The following is a 17,666-nucleotide window of genomic DNA, read 5'->3' as shown; positions in this document are numbered from 1 at the left end:
TGTAAAGCTCGAAATGTGGGTGTACCTAAGGACACCAAGCGTATTCACAGTATGAGCTACATGAAACAAAACTTATGGATATTATTATCTCAAACTAACAACATCAGTTATCACTATGTCATCCCAAGACATGTAGACTGTTAAGAGTTTAATTACTGAATAAGCCAATAGCAAACAACATTAGTCCACAAACCTGTAGGGATCCCAAGTACTTTTGAGCCCCAATCAAATCCCTTGATGACAGGACCACCAATTTGCCATTGTTCTATTGGTAAAGTGTCTTTTATCCCTGCAACAACAAATGAATGCTATGAAAATGGCAAATGCAAGTTGCAGAGAGTTTTAGTTTTCTGCAAATTTGTACGTAGATTCATGGTTCCTGCACCACATTTTGCAAATGTGCCACTCATTTTCAAACCTACCGATCCAACAATAAATATCAAATAATAAAAATATTCAAGCAGGCCATTATGTTTCTTACAAGCAATCTCTCTAGAATTAATATTAGAAAGAGCAACAGAACAAGTAGAACATATGACTAAAACAGGATAAACCTCATGGTCTTTTGGATGACTTGGTCGAAGCCTGAAACTGAAGTTAATTGAGGCTTTGGATCCCATTCACTCTTCCCTCGCTTTCATGCCATGAAAATCCCATCTGATGGAAACTAGATGACGAACCTAGTGACTTCAGTATTTGAAAAGCCTTTTTACTATTAAAAGGATTATTTCAGAGATACATTATGTTAAGAGCTCACCAATCAGTCGAATGGATGCCAAAACAGATGATACAACTTTGGTTGATGACGTACACTGCTTGATAATCATCCATTCCGCCTGCATACATCTCTCAAAAATTAGCAACTACCATCTTAAGAAGATGCAATACCCAACTATAATTAGCATCTGCTTAATGTTGGACCTGCTGAGACAGTTGAGCAATCTAGTTCTGCGACTCTTGCCACATCTCTAAGTCTCTATGACCTGCGGTGAACTAAAGACCCAAAAGTTTTCCGAGATAATTAGAAGCAAAAGTTAAAAGATTTTCATTTGAAACGACTATGAGCAAAAAGTTACCAGTTTTCTCTGGGACAGCAGTCCAATTCCCACCAGTCCCATATTTCTAAATACAATACTCTTAAGCTGTGCATTTTCCGGTGACCATGGCGCTCTCCTGGCCATCACTCTCTGTATGTCTCTTTCTCTGGTCTGCTGAGAAAATGAAGAAACCTTTTCAATGAGTTCTCCACATATCGAATGCATTTTTCATCTTCTCCTAACCGTTGAGGAAACTTTCATGAATTCTTTGATGACTTCATAAAATTAAAAAAGTGCAAGTTCATATTTAAAGAAAAAATACATTGCAAATAAACAAACTCAACTGAAGTCGTACTAGTAGAGATGGATGTGATTGGCAAATCATCCTTTCAGCTGCCTTTCTGGAAATCATTTCCTTTCAGCATCATAGATCCTGATGCCCATCATCATCAACATCTTATCATCATCTTGCTCATCATCACCACAATAATTATCAACATCGTCAGCATCATCTTTCTTATCATCATCTTGCTCATCATCACCACAATAATTATCAACATCGTCAGCATCATCTAACTCCTTGCAAGTGAAAACTGAAGCATGTAAATGTTACATCATATCTGATACAGATGAAAAACTACAACACTATGTTAAATGCCTCACGAATAATCCAAAAAGGCTAAAACAGAAGTTAGATGTTTTGTTCATATTGGTTTATCACGGCTTAAAAATCTTGTTGCACGTATGTCTCAGAAATTTAGAAAGAGTCTTTCTAAATGTACCCAGCAAATTTTTATATAAACCCAGCAAACCAATTTTGTATGAAAAGACAGTTTTATCCTCATATGAAATGACTTTAAAAGCCATGATAAATTAAGATAATAACAAAAGAAACCATAAAATTTGAAACTCTTTTTTCTATTTGTACCCGGCAGTTCACTCTTTTCACGTTGTTACGTTCTTTCTTCTGGCAAAACTTTAAACCCAAATCTCAGATTTCATTATAATTGCTTCAAGGGTGTCTTCGATCGATCAATACCGAAACATATTAAAGATTCGGTAGTTACATATGATTTATAGTTTTCTTTTGGGAATGTATATGCTTTAAACGTAGGCACAACAGAGATTGAGAATTGGAATTTACCTACTCATAGACTCAAACTACATGGAAGAATATTTGCCGTCTGTTGTGTTTAGTGCTGCTCTGTTTGTGGGCAAGCACGTAAATATCTATGCCAGGAATACAGAGTATATCTAGAGCTTTTTTTGGGTTATCATTCTATGTTTGGGTGGTGTTGGAATTGGAGGATATGCAATTTACAAGTACAGAACCCGAGTATGTCTTCTTACTCCCAAAATTCCTCATCCATATACATATGTGAATGCAGTTCGCTGTACAAGTCTTGAACAAAGACATTGGTAGTATTATTTTATTTACTCCATCCCTTTGGGCTACATGGTGATCCTAAAAGAATTACCTTTGTGCAGAGATACATGGACTCAAAAATTCGGGCAATCATGGCACAATACATGCCATTGGATAATCAAGGAGAAATTCCCAATCATGTCTCTTGTGTTGATATCTAACATCAACGAAATCAACATGATCCTCTGAGGTTGAGTCGGTCCTCTTAACTCGGGTAACAAGATTGGCGCATCGCTCATTGATGCGGAACGGATCATAAAATTAACTCAACCAAGGGAGATAATCAAGGTTTTGCTAGCTGGGTGTGAGTTTTGCTGGGTTTAATTAAACGTAAGGGTATTGTTGGAAAAGTTGTTGGGTGTAGTTAGAGATTTTATAGTTTTACTGGGTGTAAAAAATTTACTGGGTTTACATAGACATTTGCTGGGTATATTTAGAAAGACTCTTTAGAAACTAGAACCTATATAAGGATGCAATAACTAACAATGAGACTTTCTTTCAAAAAGAAACCAGCTTTATTAAGCAAAAAGTTATATATATTTATATAAAAAGAATGTGGGCAAGAACTATACAAGGAGGCAGAGCCACCAAAAAAAAAAAGAGCAACAAATGAAGGCGCAACTTTGTAGGTGTTTGAGCCCAAAAGTATTTTTGACAATATCCCTTTAGGGGATTTAGCATAGCGGGCCGATACCTGCAGCCCAAAAATAAGCCTACTTGGGTTTGGGTTACAGCTTCTCCCATTCCGAGATTCATAAGGAAAACGAGCCCTTATTGGAATCAGGTAGCAGAGATTGAATAGGAAACTTCAGTCAATAATCCTTCTATGGCAATGAACAGTCAAACCCTAAGGTATAAATACCAGGTTTCAAGGATGTACATACATGTGCATTTGCAAGCATAATTAGCTATAATGAGCTACGCTCATGGTACCGCCAGAGGTACTGATTCCCACCAAAGGAATAGCCTACGGATACACAGCCAGGCGAGCTACCGCCTGAGACTCGGATTGCCCCCAGATCACCGCCGACGCGCCGCCACGCGCCGTGCCAAGATAGCATCAGAAGCTCCTGACTCTGGGAACTGAAGCACATCAGTCCCACATCGAAAACAATGAGAAGATCAGCCTTCTCCTCACCTATAAAAGGTTCTCTCCTCTCTCCTCATTAATTACGCATTTACTACTCATTTATTGTTATGCTGTCTATATGCATCGACTGACTTAGGCATCGGAGAAGTGAAGACCGCCCAGCGCGGTCTCCCTCTGACGCCCTGTCTTTCATTTGACAGCTAGCGAAGATCACCAAGTTCTCAGAGTAGCGGTCCGCCCACCGGACCCGCGTTAAACGAAGGTTCGGCTATCGCCGGACTTTGAACATTAACAAAGGACGAAAAAAAAACAACTCTTCAATCAACTAATCTCTCAGATTATCAAAGTCTCTCCGGAGCAAACCTACCTTCAACCTCATTGAAACCAGCGAAGTAAGGGTAACGCCCTCGCAACCCAGCGAAGCTAAAGTCACGCTTTAGCAAAACTCGTGCTTTCTCCTACTTCCCGGTGATTGCTCTGCTCAATCTACAATATTGAGTATCGACTCGGTGACACGAAGAGATCACACCACAAGCCCTTATCCGTAAGGCAATAAGTCTTTTTTCGAAAGGCAGAGAAAAGAACCTTATGACAAGGTTGGTGCTCTCCTCGTCCACAGCGTTTGATCAAGAAGTCACGTCAAAGGACTCCCCCGACGACTGCACCCCACGGTGCTGGCACGCCCGCGCAATCACAACAGCAAAAGAGACGGTTTGCACACCAAGCTGGTTTTTGAGCCAAACATTTTGGCACCCCCAGTGGGACCTGCAATCATGTATGTGTGAATAATATTGTTAATGGAAAATGATTTGTGGCCTCAATGAGACCTAAGATTTGTGGCCTCAATTTTAGGTGTCGTGTCATGTCATGTCACCTACACATATCACCTATTTGTCAAATCATATCATGTAATTCTTGAGAAAAAGATCATCTTATCCTTCCAAAATCTAATGACTCTAAGTTATTTTGGCTTTCATCTAGGGAAAAAAAAATATTTTTTTCATTTTTTTTCCATTACACTCATGCTTAGGTTTAAACATTATATTTAAATTTATTATTATTATTTTTTTCCTTTATATTTAGATTGTATATAATAATATATTAACATAGAGAAGTGGAATGAGAGGGCCTCCGAAACTTACGGAGCGACCCGAGCAGGCGAAACCTAGGTTTCGCGACGGTGGTAGGGAGCGCCATGTTCTCCAGACCAGACAGAGGCAGGTGGACGGCGGCGTGGGCTTGAAGAGGTCGTGGCCTTTTCTGAAACGGCGCTGGAACCTTGACCAAGCTTTTCTAAGGCTCCGGTTGAGTCAAGACTCGACTGAGGGTGGTTTTACGAATGTGGATGGCCGAATCGGGTCGAAGCCACGGCGTTGGTATCAACGCCGGCAGATTTCTGGGCAACTAGGATCTGCGTTGGTATGGCGGCGTCAACGCACTGAGATTGGGCTCAAGTCGGGGCTGCTGGGGAGTTCGGTGGCTTCTGACTCTAGGACTGTGCCGCACTTCTTGGAGGCGGCAGGAGGGCCGGTGATGACTGAGCCGGTCATTGTACTGGAGATCAAAGCGGCGGTACATTGCAAGGAAGAAGACGGTCCGAAAAAAATGGAGGGAAGCCCTAGTCTTGACTAGGGTTGACTCCAAGCTGGACTGGGCTGGCTTCTGGGGTAAAGACTGGGCCTAGGTCAAGAAATGGGCCAAAGGCAGGGACTGGGCTGAAGGCAAGGAATGGGCCTCTGTGGCTCAAATCTGAAAAAGAAACCAATATGCTACAGACTCTCAAGAATAGCTCAAGGAGCAACCTGATGCCGAGGTTGTTGGCTACTGAGGAGGCTGCAGATGGTGCTGGTTTCATTCCTACGGGGAAGGGACTCGCACTTTCTTAAGTCCTCCAAGCTTCTAGACATTCTGGACTCAAGCCTTTTGAAGTAGGGGTAATTTCTATAAGCTTTTCTAAGACATTTTTAGTTGATATTTATACCACAATTGCGTGACTGGCAGATTAGACTAGATGAATATTTCTTCCTTGGAGAGCGAGACTACTCATGCTGGCCTGTTTCTTATGGCTTTGATATCTAATAACATCAAATCCTTTCAAAAAAGATTGTATATAATAATTAATGGCTGCTACTCACATGGAATTTTTTCTTACCTCTTAATTTAGACATACGTATTTTTCAAATTCAATTTATCAATGCTATTTTTTTGGATGAAATTGATCAATATTTGGAAAGAAAAGTTAATCCCTACTTCTTGTCTTCTTGACACTACCTAATTTAATATATTAATGCTATTTGGAAAGAATTTAATTATGTGAAGAAAATATTGGTCAAAGAATTTGTAGACATATCTCTTAAATTAAAACATAATTAATAGCTGATCTTTTTTTTCGTCACCTAATTAAATTCATTAATGTAATTCATTCACCCCCTAATGTCTAAAAGGAAATATCAAATGGTAAAGTTGGTATTGCAATAATATGATGTGGCAAGATATATTATGTGAAATTGAAAATAAAATCTGTATCTGCTTACATGGCATGACACCTAGGATTTAAGGCCACAAATCTTAGGCCTCATTGAGGCCCTATATCATTGCCCTATTGTTAATATACATCTACTAGTTTTAGGGATCGAATTCTCAGACTATTTTTAGCTGCAAATTGCAAAACACAAAGCAATTTGAAACATATAATGCGTAAAGCGAATATCATGCATTGCAATTTGGCCATAAGAGATGGACTTTTATGTGCCACGGAGCAAGACTACAGAAGAATTGAAGTTGAGGGAGACTCAAAGTTGGCCATTGATGCAGCTGACAGGTCATTCAGCCTCCTTGGAGATTGACCAAAATTATCTGAGATATACAAGTCAGTGCCACCTCATTTGACTCCATCACCTTCAAGCACATTTTCAGAGAAGCAAACTTTGTGGCTGATGCTATTGGCAATTTAGGACATAACCGTGTAAATGGTTCAACGTGGACAATTAAATAGGTTTCCTAGCGAGGCCTTGAGAGCTTTACTATTTGATGCTATAAACTTTGGTTGCCTAAAAGGCTTCCAAATTTAAATTTATAGGCTTTATGCATTGCCCTTCCTTATTATCTAGTTTGATTAAGTTTTTGATTCCTAGCTAGTTGAATTATGTTTCAAAATAATTCCAAAATATGTATATTAACAGTTTTTGATTCCTATTGTTAATATACATCTACTAGTTTTTGATTCCAAAATATCCCCAGAAGGGTTCGGGGCGCTTAAACAGTGAGTATTTTTAAAAAAAAAATATCAGCCTTTAATTAGGCTACAGGCCTTATATTTATAAAAAAATAAAAAATAAAAAAAACTGCTCCATCCTACTTTCGATGTTTCACTTCTGAAAAAGAAGATTGGAGACCACACCACAGTCTCGACCACTCTCCCTCCCTTCACTGATGATGGTTCAATCTCTTGGACTCCACTGAAAGTCCTTGATATGGCAGTTGAGAAAAAGAAGAACAGATCAGTCACGAAATGGCTCGTCCAATGGTCAAGACTTCCAGCTAGGGCTGGGCACGGGCCGGGACTGGCCGAAATTGTGGTAATCCCGAAGCCCGTCCCGGAAATAGAGTTCGGTACGGGCCGGGACAGTTTAGGCAGTTTTGAGAAATGATCCCGACAAGCCCGAACCCGATCGGTATCGGACCGGGACCGGGCCCAATCCGGGACAGACCCGAAATTAAAAAAAAAAAAAAAAAAAAAAAAAAAAACATGTTTCTTGAGTTTGCAATCTAGTGAAATCTTCCTGTTTGCATTTCTAGTTTTCCATTATTTCAACACTGCATTAAAATGATCATTTCAAAGAGAACAAGTAAGAGTGCAATTCCCTACAACACTTCATCATTCCATAATCCAACAAGCTGATCTTATTCAATAAAAGCTAAAGCCTAAAACTGAATGAAAAAACCTAAAAAAGACCAAATCTGCATAATGCATAGTTCCACACTTCCACACTTGCAATTGTATACCAAACTGCCAAACTTGACCAAACAAGCTAAAGTGCTAAACAAGAAGAAAAAATGACCAAATGTCCAAATATGCATATTGCAATATTGCATAATGCCATAATGCATACCAAATGAGAAAATTACCAAACCTGCAAGTTGCAGGTAAAAGCTAAAAAAGAAGAAAAGATTCAAAGAAGACCAAATTTGCATAATCCAATAATCCATTACAGTCCACACAACTAAACACTTCAATTCCAAATTGTAAAAGATTAAGTTCTTAAACACTTAAGCCATAACTGAAAAGATGTGCACACAACTAAATGAAATCTTCAAGGTTCAAATATCTATCACATTACCAACTGCCCCAAGCTTTCCCTTGCCTTTTGCTCTTGGAATTGGAGCTGGACACACATTAGTTTTGCTAGATGCAGTGCTTTCATGGTCTGCAAAAGAAAAAAAAAAAAGTGATGTAAATGCCTATGCACTGAAAATACTGAAAACAGTGAAAACACATGTAAAAACTAAAAAGTAGATACCTTTCTCAACTTCTTCATAAAACTCAAGGTTTTCAATTGAGCAATCATCAACAACCTCTGCAATATCATCACCTAGCAACCAGTTCTGCATGCAAATCAATCCCTCCACTGTTTTAGGAGTTAATGAGCTCCTAAAACAGTCAATCACTCTGCCTCCTGTTGAAAAACAAGACTCTGAGCCACTGTGGAGGTCTGAATTCCAAGAACATCCCTTGCTATTGCTGCCAATACTGGAAACTTGCAGCCATTTATCTTCCACCAGCACATGATGTCAAAGCAATCTTCATCATCAGTTGGGTCCAATGGAGCATCCAGGTATTGATCCACTTCATGTGCTACCACTGCCTCACTGCTTTCTTCAACAACCTTCTTCCAATTATTGAGCAGCTGGCCTCTAACTCCTCCTCTGCTGCTCCTACTTGTAACTGTGCTAGACGAAGAGCTTGGAGATTGCTGCCTTTGCAGGTGTCTACCTCCATCTACAACCAGGACATACTAAGACAAAAAAGATAGAAATTAATATATATTTGAGACCAAGTAAGCAACTGAAATTCAAACAATGGAAGTATGGAACTAGTGTAATACCTGATCATAGAGAGCAAGTAGAAGGGTTTTAATTTCCAAGGTTCTTCTCTGCACCTCATCATCATCTAAACCTTAAGTTTGAAAGATGTGAGTCACATTCTTCAACTTGAACCTTGCATCTAATACAAGGCCAATGATGATCATGTGATTGATTTCATGAAATGAACCATAGTACTTTAACCATCTAGATCTCATGTTGGCTGCCATATCCATCAATATTTTCTCAGTTTCTGATCCACTAGCAATCTCAGGTGCCAAAAACATGTTCTCTATGTTTTTTTCCATGGTAATCACATCATGGAAAGTTGTGTGTACAGTGGGGTGCAATGATGCACTAACTCTCAATGTGACATCATAGAATACTCTTAGAAACTCCACAAAGACCTTAGCCTTCTCCCAATCTCCCACTTCTGGAGGTCCAACCCTATTTCTCTTATTCTTGCTTGGTACAAGATTTCCATCTTCATCATATTCTTCATCTGGTTCCTTGAAGTAGTTTGCAAAATTGCTATCTTCATCTTCAGCCATCACTGTAAATGCTTTCTTGAACTTCAAAGCTGCTTCCAACATTAGATAGGTGTTGTTCCACCTAGTTGGGACATCCAAACACACAAGTCCCTTACAGGGAAGCTTCTCTCTCTCCACAGTCTTCTTAAAAATATCCAATCTGTTTGCAGAAGATCTCACAAACTTCACTGCATTCCTAATTGCTAACACAGACTTTTGCAACCTCTTTAAGCCATGCCCCACTATTAAGTTAGTGATGTGAGCAGTGCATCTCACATGCATGTATTTGCCACTCAAAATCTGCTGATAAGATGCAGACTTGTTCATTTTAGACACAAGCCACTCTAAATCAGACTTGATTGCAGAGGCATTATCAACTGTAATGCACATGACTTTCTCAATTCCCCAATGCACTAAACATGACTCAATAAGCTTCCCTATTGATGACCCTTGATGATTTTGAATCACACAGAAATTAATAACCCTCTTGTGCATCTTCCAATCTATGTCAATGAAATGGGCAGTAAGAACCATGTAATTGACATTTTGAACACTAGTCCAAGTATCGGTGGTTAGACTCAACCTATACTTCCTCAAAGTCTTCCTCAAATCCTTCTTTGAAGTATCATACATACTTAGAAAGGTCCTACACAATTTCTTTCTAGAGGGAACATCAAAAAGAGGACACACTTTAACACAAAAATCTATTAAAGCCTTTCTTCTCCACAAAACTAAAAGGAAGCTCATCAATGACAACCATCTCTACACAAGCTTCTAAATAATCATCTTGACTATAAGTTACTGTGGTCAGTCTATTGCCCTTACATTTATCACCAACAAGATTTTTCTGCGACTTATCCATATTAGGAGGATAATATCTACAATTCATGTTAATATGCCTAATCATACCAGAAGTGCCATTCTTAGAACTGTCAACAGCAAAATCACCAACCTTTCCCCTAGGACAGTAGATGCAATGAGCTCTCTTATGAACTATCTGAATGTCTTTTCCATCAGCATCTTTTGCATGTTCAATCTTATCATACTCTTTAAAATGGTCCCAAACAAAGCTACGTTTTATACCTGATTTTTCAGAAGGAGCCTCACCTACAGATGCAGCAGCTTCGCTTCCAGAAGGTTGACTTGCAGCAGGTTGATTTGCAGCTACTTGACCTACTTCAAGAGTTGGATTTGGCCGATTTGCAGCTTCGGGTTGGCTTGTAGCTTCGAGCTGTGCAGGAAAAGCTGGTGATGTGGCTGTTGAAGAATCCTCAAGACTAGAAGCATCTGATCGAGGTCGAGCTATTTTCTTCCCTCTAGCCATCAGCTTCTGCAAGATCTTGTTGAACTGAAATTGATGACTCGGAAGTTGCTGAATTTGGGAATCGGTGATGTTGATGACTTGATGTGTTGAATTGATGAACGATGAATTGGGGATCTAGGGTTCTAAGCTTGGAATCGATCAGAACGGTGAGTGATTGAGTGGTTACCGTTGGGATGAGAATTAGGGATTATCTTACCGTTAGAATCAGCCTATCCAGTGTGCTCGAGTTCATATTAAGACTATAGACTCGAAAATCAACCAATCAACTGCCATATAAATAGAAAAATAAGAAAAACATAATAAATAAAATTAATTCGGGCCGGGCCAAGCCTTCGCGGGATTCCTACGTTCTGAACTGAAGCCCGTCCCTTTTTAACGGAACGGGACGGGACGGGCCCAAATAGTGGATTTTCATGTTTTCAAATCGTTCTGTCCCGCCAATTTTCGGTACGGGATCGGTTTTCCGGTTTGAGGTGCCCAGCCCTACTTCCAGCTGAGGACGCGACTTGGGAGGAGGCCCACTCCCTGATGAATCGTTTTCCCCAATTCCAGGCCTGAGGACAGGTCCTTACTTATGGGGGCGAGAATTGATAAGAACACCCATTAGCTAAATTCCAAAACCACACCAGTAGCTAGCTATCAATATTCACAATTATCCTTCTGTAACGGTTGTTTTATGCCAGCTAGCAAGTGGGATAAGGATTGTAAGATTTGAACACTTGTCGTTGATCCACGAGGTGGACTCCATCCTTTCAGCACCTTTAAAATTGTAGTCTTCCAATTTTATGGGGTATGAATGAAAAGTATGTTTTGAATTCTCTGTTTTTTTTATCCTTTTCTCTGTTCTGGCACCTACTATATATATACAACTAGAAAAAGTGCCCGCGCTTTGCTGCGGGGCTTAATTGTTACATGGTGGAGATTATGATTGATTTTGTAACATTTCATAGTAGAAATACCAATTGTCTTTATTGAAATTTACAGATTTTATTTGGTTTGAACTTACTAATTCTGATGGAGAAATTCGTATAATATATTTTAATCATGCAGTGAAAGAATTCAGATTTTTTTTATCAAGTTTCATATGTAATAGATGAATACTCGCAATCTAAAAAACATCAGCGTTACTTAAAATATGATTTGTTCCGTTCAAAAAAAATATATATATGATTTGTTTTGTTTTGTTGTTGAAAATAGATTAATAAGCGTTACTTAAAATATGATTTGTTTTGTTTTATTGTTGATAATAGATTAATAGTTTTTTTTTTTTTTTGAGAAATATATTAATAGATTAACAACAAATGAGATACAACAAAAAAATAAAATTTTTCTATGATTTGTAGAAATTTACAAATATAAAACAGAATTATTTTTATTTTTAATAAAAAAAATTTAAAGTATATGGCAGAATTTAAAAAAAAAGAAAAAAGATTGTAATTCAAATCAAAAGATAATGGTAAAGTGGTCATTTCATTGAACAGTGCTAGCAACAGTGTTATAAATAGTGCCCTTTGGGCTTTAGTATATGTATAATTTCCTTTGCATTTTACCCTAACCGAGTTCGACCCTCACATCCTCAAACTATGGGAAGCGCCGCCGTGCCCTTCCTCACCAAAATCGGCCGGTACGACAAGTTCGTGATCCCCACGTCTTCCTACATCTTCGACATCCGGATCCGGCCTCACGAGTTCTCCTACGTCTCCTGCACCAAGGATCTCCAGATGGTCGACCTCACCCTTAGGGTTCTCGGGTTCTCGGGTTCTCGGGTTCTCGTCCGCCCCGATGTTAATCGCCTCTCTCAGATCTTGAAAACCCTAGGTTCGAGTACGACAAGAACGTCCTCCCCTCGATCGGGAACAAGGTTCTGAAGGCGGTATCGGCGTTGAACTGCGCCACCACCGCCTTCACAACCTCGTTCCCGATCGACGGGAGAGCTTGATCTGCAGGGCTATGGATTTCAACATTGTGCTGGAGAAGAGGGCTAAGATTATTTGGTCTGAGGGTGAGAAGGATTGAGGCCAGCAAAGTGATTGCTGGCATGCTCCCAAAGAGTCTCCCATTGTCAGCTACCCCTGTTAGACCATATAATCTGAGCTCTCTTCTCCAGACCAGACCCTCTCAATCAGGCCATTTCCGTTGGTTGTCGCTGTCCTCTTCGACCTCAGTGGTTGTCGCTGAAGGTAAATACTTATGTTATGCTTTGCTTTGCTCGACCTTTACAATCTTGTTTTAAGTCAGATTACTTGTTTCCTTGTGATTTTTCTTTGTCCAGATTACTATCCTTTCAGCTTGCAATCTTGTTTGATTTTTCTTACTCCGGTTAATTTTGTTTTAAATCTCTATTTTCGTGAAAGAAATAAGTAAATAAATTGATTAATGGTCTTGCTACGATCTGAACCAGCCCTATCAAAACCATTGCGTGCTGTACCTATATACACTACTACAAATATGACAATATTTAGATGACATTTGCTCAAAAACGTCATTAAATACCCTTTCTATGACGTTTTCTGATGAAAACGTCATGGATCAATATTTCGTCTGAAGTTTATGACGTTTTCGAAATGTCATTGTAAGTCTTACTATTTAATGACGTTTTTAAACTGTCATCACTCTTATGACGTTTGAAAAACGTCATTAAAAATGTTTTCATGACGTTTGGTAAGTGTCATGAATGAGAATAGGTCATGGCATTCTGAAAACGTCATTAAAATTTGTTCATGACGTTTGGTAAGTGTCATGAATGAGAATAGGCCATGGCATTCTGAAAAAGTCATTAAAAATGTTTTCATGACGTTTGGTAAGTGTCATGAATGAGAATAGGCCATGGCGTTCTGAAAACGTCATTAAAAATGTTTTCATGACGTTTGGTAAGTGTCATGAATGAGAATAGGCCATGGCGTTCTGAAAACGTCATTAAAAATGTTTTCATGACGTTTGGTAAGTGTATGAATGAGAATAGGCCATGGCGTTCTGAAAATGTCATTAAAAATAGGCCATGGCGTTCTGCGAATAGGCCATCCCGTACCGAAAATGGCGTTTCGGTACGGGATCGGTTTTCCGGTTTGAGGTGCCCAGTCCTACTTCCAGCTGAGGACGCGACTTAGGAGGAGGCCCACTCCCTGATGAATCGTTTTCCCCAATTCCAGGCCTGAGGACAGGTCCTTACTTATGGGGGCGAGAATTGATAAGAACACCCATTAGCTAAATTCCATTGAACAGTGCTAGCAACAGTGTTATAAATAGTGCTCTTTGGGCTTTAGTATATGTATAATTTCCTTTGCATTTTACCCTAACCGAGTTCGACCCTCACATCCTCAAACTATGGGAAGCGCCGCCGTGCCCTTCCTCACCAAAATCGGCCGGTACGACAAGTTCGTGATCCCCACGTCTTCCTACATCTTCGACATCCGAATCCGGCCTCACGAGTTCTCCTACGTCTCCTGCACCAAGGATCTCCAGATGGTCGACCTCACCCTTAGGGTTCTCGGGTTCTCGTCCGCCCCGATGTTAATCGCCTCTCTCAGATCTTGAAAACCCTAGGTTCGAGTACGACAAGAACGTCCTCCCCTCGATCGGGAACGAGGTTCTGAAGGCGGTATCGGCGTTGAACTGCGCCACCACCGCCTTCACAACCTCGTTCCCGATCGACGGGAGAGCTTGATCCGCAGGGCTATGGATTTCAACATTGTGCTGGAGAAGAAGGCTAAGATTATTTGGTCTGAGGGTGAGAAGGATTGAGGCCAGCAAAGTGATTGCTGGCATGCTCCCAAAGAGTCTCCCATTGTCAGCTACCCCTGTCAGACCATATAATCTGAGCTCTCTTCTCCAGACCAGACCCTCTCAATCAGGCCATTTCCGTTGGTTGTCGCTGTCCTCTTCGGCCTCAGTGGTTGTCGCTGAAGGTAAATACTTATGTTATGCTTTGCTTTGCTCGACCTTTACAATCTTGTTTTAAGTCAGATTACTTGTTTCCTTGTGATTTTTCTTTGTCCAGATTACTATCCTTTCAGCTTGCAATCTTGTTTGATTTTTCTTACTCCGGTTAATTTTGTTTTAAATCTCTATTTTCGTGAAAGAAATAAGTAAATAAATTGATTAATGGTCTTGCTACGATCTGAACCAGCCCTATCAAAACCATTGCGCGCTGTACCTATATATATAAGAACAACTTGTTGTAATGTATATATAGCTATTAGGTAAGGTTGATTCAATGTTTGAGTTAGATCACTTGATATGAATTCTACGTTCATTGTTGTTTAGTTAGGTTCCCATGTTGTTATCTTTGTCTTTTTCACTCTGATATTATAACTGTTATATGCAATTTTGGACATTCGTTCACTCTTTTATTATTTGCAGATTTGTTTTGACTTTTTTTTTTTTTTTTTGGTAATCAATAAAAATATATAAGAGTGTTGCCAAAGGTAACAACAAATACCCTAGCATACGCAACCATTTAATCTTTGTTGTTTTGTATTCAAATAATTTTGTTGTCACAAAATATGTATAAATGTTGATGACATATAAACCATGCGGGAAATTCTAGTGTAGTGGTGGATATCTCATACCCACATTTACAAAAGTGAGAACAAATTTTGTTGTCAAAGTTGTAATTTGAGACCTATTTTGTGTAATCTTAGTTCTAATAATGGTAATTACACCTCTTACGACATTTTACAAGTTTTTGAACAATTCGTTGTTAATGTTGTAATCTTAGTTCTAATAATGGTAATTACACCTCTTACGACATTTTTACAAGCTTTTGAACAAATTCGTTGTCAATGTTGTAATTTTTGTTTAACTATATGTAAATAGTGTAAATGAATATGGTAACTTTTGTTCTCAATGTTGTAATTTTGGTTCAAATACTTGTAAATTTTTGTTCAAATAGTTGTAAATGAGGGTATCTCATACCCACCAGTACACTAGCTTGTCTCTAAACCATGCTACTGTTTCCATCAAGAATCCGGTTTAATCAGATACATCACAGACATCTTCCCAAGTACAAAGAAAGTAAATAGTAGTAGCAAACAACTAGGAATGATTAAAGGAAGGACAACAATTGGACCAATCTTCAATCCAAGTAGGAAAAGTAGGTTGCTAATGCTCATATAATACATATAGAAGCCATGGGAAATCCATTTACTATGTTGAAAATTAATCATGTAAACCACCTTTTGCATTGTCATTCTTGCTCTCAATCCTTGGAGACAGTAGAAAATAATCTATAATTTTCATATGATAAAGTGAGACACCTTATGCATTGTAACTCTTGCTCTCAATCCTTAGAAACTGTATAAATTCTGTTGATTAAACTCTTGCTCTCTCTACCTTACCGCTGCTTCCGGTTTATTGCAGAGGCCGGGATGGGAGTGAAGACTTCTGATGGGGTGAAGACTTGAAGCATGGCATGAGAGTGAAGGCAAAGACTTGATATATATCTATTTTTGTTTTAGGATGACCTCTCTTGGTTAAAATTTTAAGACCTTGCATGTTATGTATTTTATCTGATATTAGCAGTAGTGTGCAATGTGCTTGGCTATGTCTAAATATCCCTTGATAAAATTCTCATTAGAATTTGGGGATTAGGAATCATCTTGATGCTAATCAAAATGTGATTCCTCAATTCCGGACTTTGGTTTGTTTCTTTTGTCACCAAGCCACCAACTACGTTCATTAGTGCTATGAGACTATTATTTCTTTCCATAGTTGCATTGTATATATGCTTGTCATTTCTGTTTGGATAGTAGTCACTTGCTGCAATTTTGACCATGACCCACACCGTGTTTCCTGACTTCCTCATGGTCACTTAACCATTTTACTTTTAAAAACACCGAAAGAAAGAATGCAGCTGCAAATTAACTGTTAGAATAACTACATTTAAGCAAACAAAAACAACTCACAGTCATGATATTTAGATCCACTCACCTCAATAAACAAATTCTCCAGCCTTGGACAGTTTTTGATAAAAGAGACAACATCTCCGGCATTAGTGAACTCGAATCCTGCATGACTATTTGGAGCTCCCTCAAGTTCCAGAAGCAAAACTGCATCACTTGAATAGAACCATGGCGAATCTTGGCAGCCAAGCCCTAATTATTCACAAAGAACATTAATAATTTAAATAACCACCAAACAAACTTCTCAACCAAAACACTGATAAATTAATCCGAGTGGTTAGGGTTTTGGGTTAAAGTCATTCACTACCTCAAGAAATGTGCTAGTAAAGGTGAGCACTCTCACACTGGAGGTATCAGCAATAAGCTTTTCAACAAGCAAGGGTTGGTGTACCCTTTTGAGGGAAAAAAAAATTCAAAATGGCTTCGTTCAAGAACAATGAAGGCTCAGATATGTTGAAGCGTTTCACCACCCCATTGTAGTAGAGACATCGAAGCCTCGAGGCACTAATCTCGAGGCTCGATATCTCCGGACACCCTCCCACCTTCAACTCCTTAAAGTTCGCCTTCACCTTCATATTCCTCACTCCATATATAGCAGTCAGCTATGTCAAAGGTCTCGAGATGAGCACAATTTTCGAACACGGCCTCGACGATCAGGTCTGTCAGATCAACCTGCCTCAGAACCATGGTGGTCAGAGACACTAGAGCCTTCAGATTAAACGGCATCCGGATCATCGAATAAGACAACTTGAGCTCCTTGAGCGTTGCCTCTTTAGCATTGGTGGGGACACAAAATGGCATCGTCGCCTGGAAGACGTCGAGATCGAGCTCCTCGACTCCTTTCCTGACCAATTCTTGGACCCACTCCTCAAGAAGAAACTCAACTCCAGACGGGTCAAAAACACAACCGAAGGGTTTTGATCTTTTCTTCTTTGTGGTGGGATCCAATGACATGATCCACGGCGGCACTGTAAGCCAACCGGTAGCGTTGGGTGGCGGCGAATTCTCTCCCGAAGTCGGGATTCCGGCATTTTCGCCACGTTCCCCGAAACTCCTTGGCCACCAGCCCTATCTGCACACACTGCTTTATCGGCAGGTGAGTGAAGATTTCCTCCACAAGATCACTGTGAACATCAAACACCCAGGAATCATCACGGCGGTTGCAGTTGTTTTGGCGTTTCCTCTTTACTCCTCTTCTCGATGACTCTGCATATGATGAAGCCATTGAGGTGGCCGGTGATGAAGAGAAATGAAAAGGTTTTGTTTGAGTTAAAATG

The 17,666-nt window shown here is 39.5% G+C and overlaps 1 protein-coding gene and 1 long non-coding RNA gene across 3 annotated transcripts; both read right to left on the bottom strand.

Moving 5' to 3' along the window:
• Nucleotides 1–193: 193 nt before the first annotated feature.
• On the bottom strand, nucleotides 194–1,725 carry LOC133729730 (uncharacterized). 2 transcript variants are annotated; one of them, XR_009856479.1, is made up of 6 exons: nucleotides 1,393–1,725; nucleotides 1,077–1,275; nucleotides 922–993; nucleotides 758–836; nucleotides 555–667; nucleotides 194–289 (listed from the first exon to the last, which is right to left on the bottom strand). It is a non-coding gene; the product is annotated as an uncharacterized LOC133729730 (long non-coding RNA). The 2 variants fall into 2 exon arrangements; XR_009856478.1 differs by lacking the exons at nucleotides 922–993; nucleotides 1,077–1,275; nucleotides 1,393–1,725 and having other exon boundaries at nucleotides 758–911.
• Nucleotides 1,726–8,289: 6,564 nt separating this feature from the next.
• On the bottom strand, nucleotides 8,290–9,564 carry LOC133730078 (zinc finger BED domain-containing protein RICESLEEPER 2-like). The gene is made up of 2 exons (XM_062157750.1): nucleotides 8,659–9,564; nucleotides 8,290–8,568 (listed from the first exon to the last, which is right to left on the bottom strand). Exon 1 carries the CDS (start codon nucleotides 9,553–9,555, stop codon nucleotides 8,731–8,733), a length of 825 nt encoding a protein of 274 aa, XP_062013734.1. The 5' UTR covers nucleotides 9,556–9,564; the 3' UTR covers nucleotides 8,290–8,568; nucleotides 8,659–8,730.
• Between the last annotated feature and the right edge of the window lie 8,102 nt (nucleotides 9,565–17,666).

This window comes from Rosa rugosa, chromosome 2 (genome assembly GCF_958449725.1).
Source record: "Rosa rugosa chromosome 2, drRosRugo1.1, whole genome shotgun sequence".
NCBI lineage: Eukaryota > Viridiplantae > Streptophyta > Magnoliopsida > Rosales > Rosaceae > Rosa > Rosa rugosa.
Note: the sequence above shows the minus strand (reverse complement) of the source record. Positions and strands in the feature narration are given on the sequence as shown.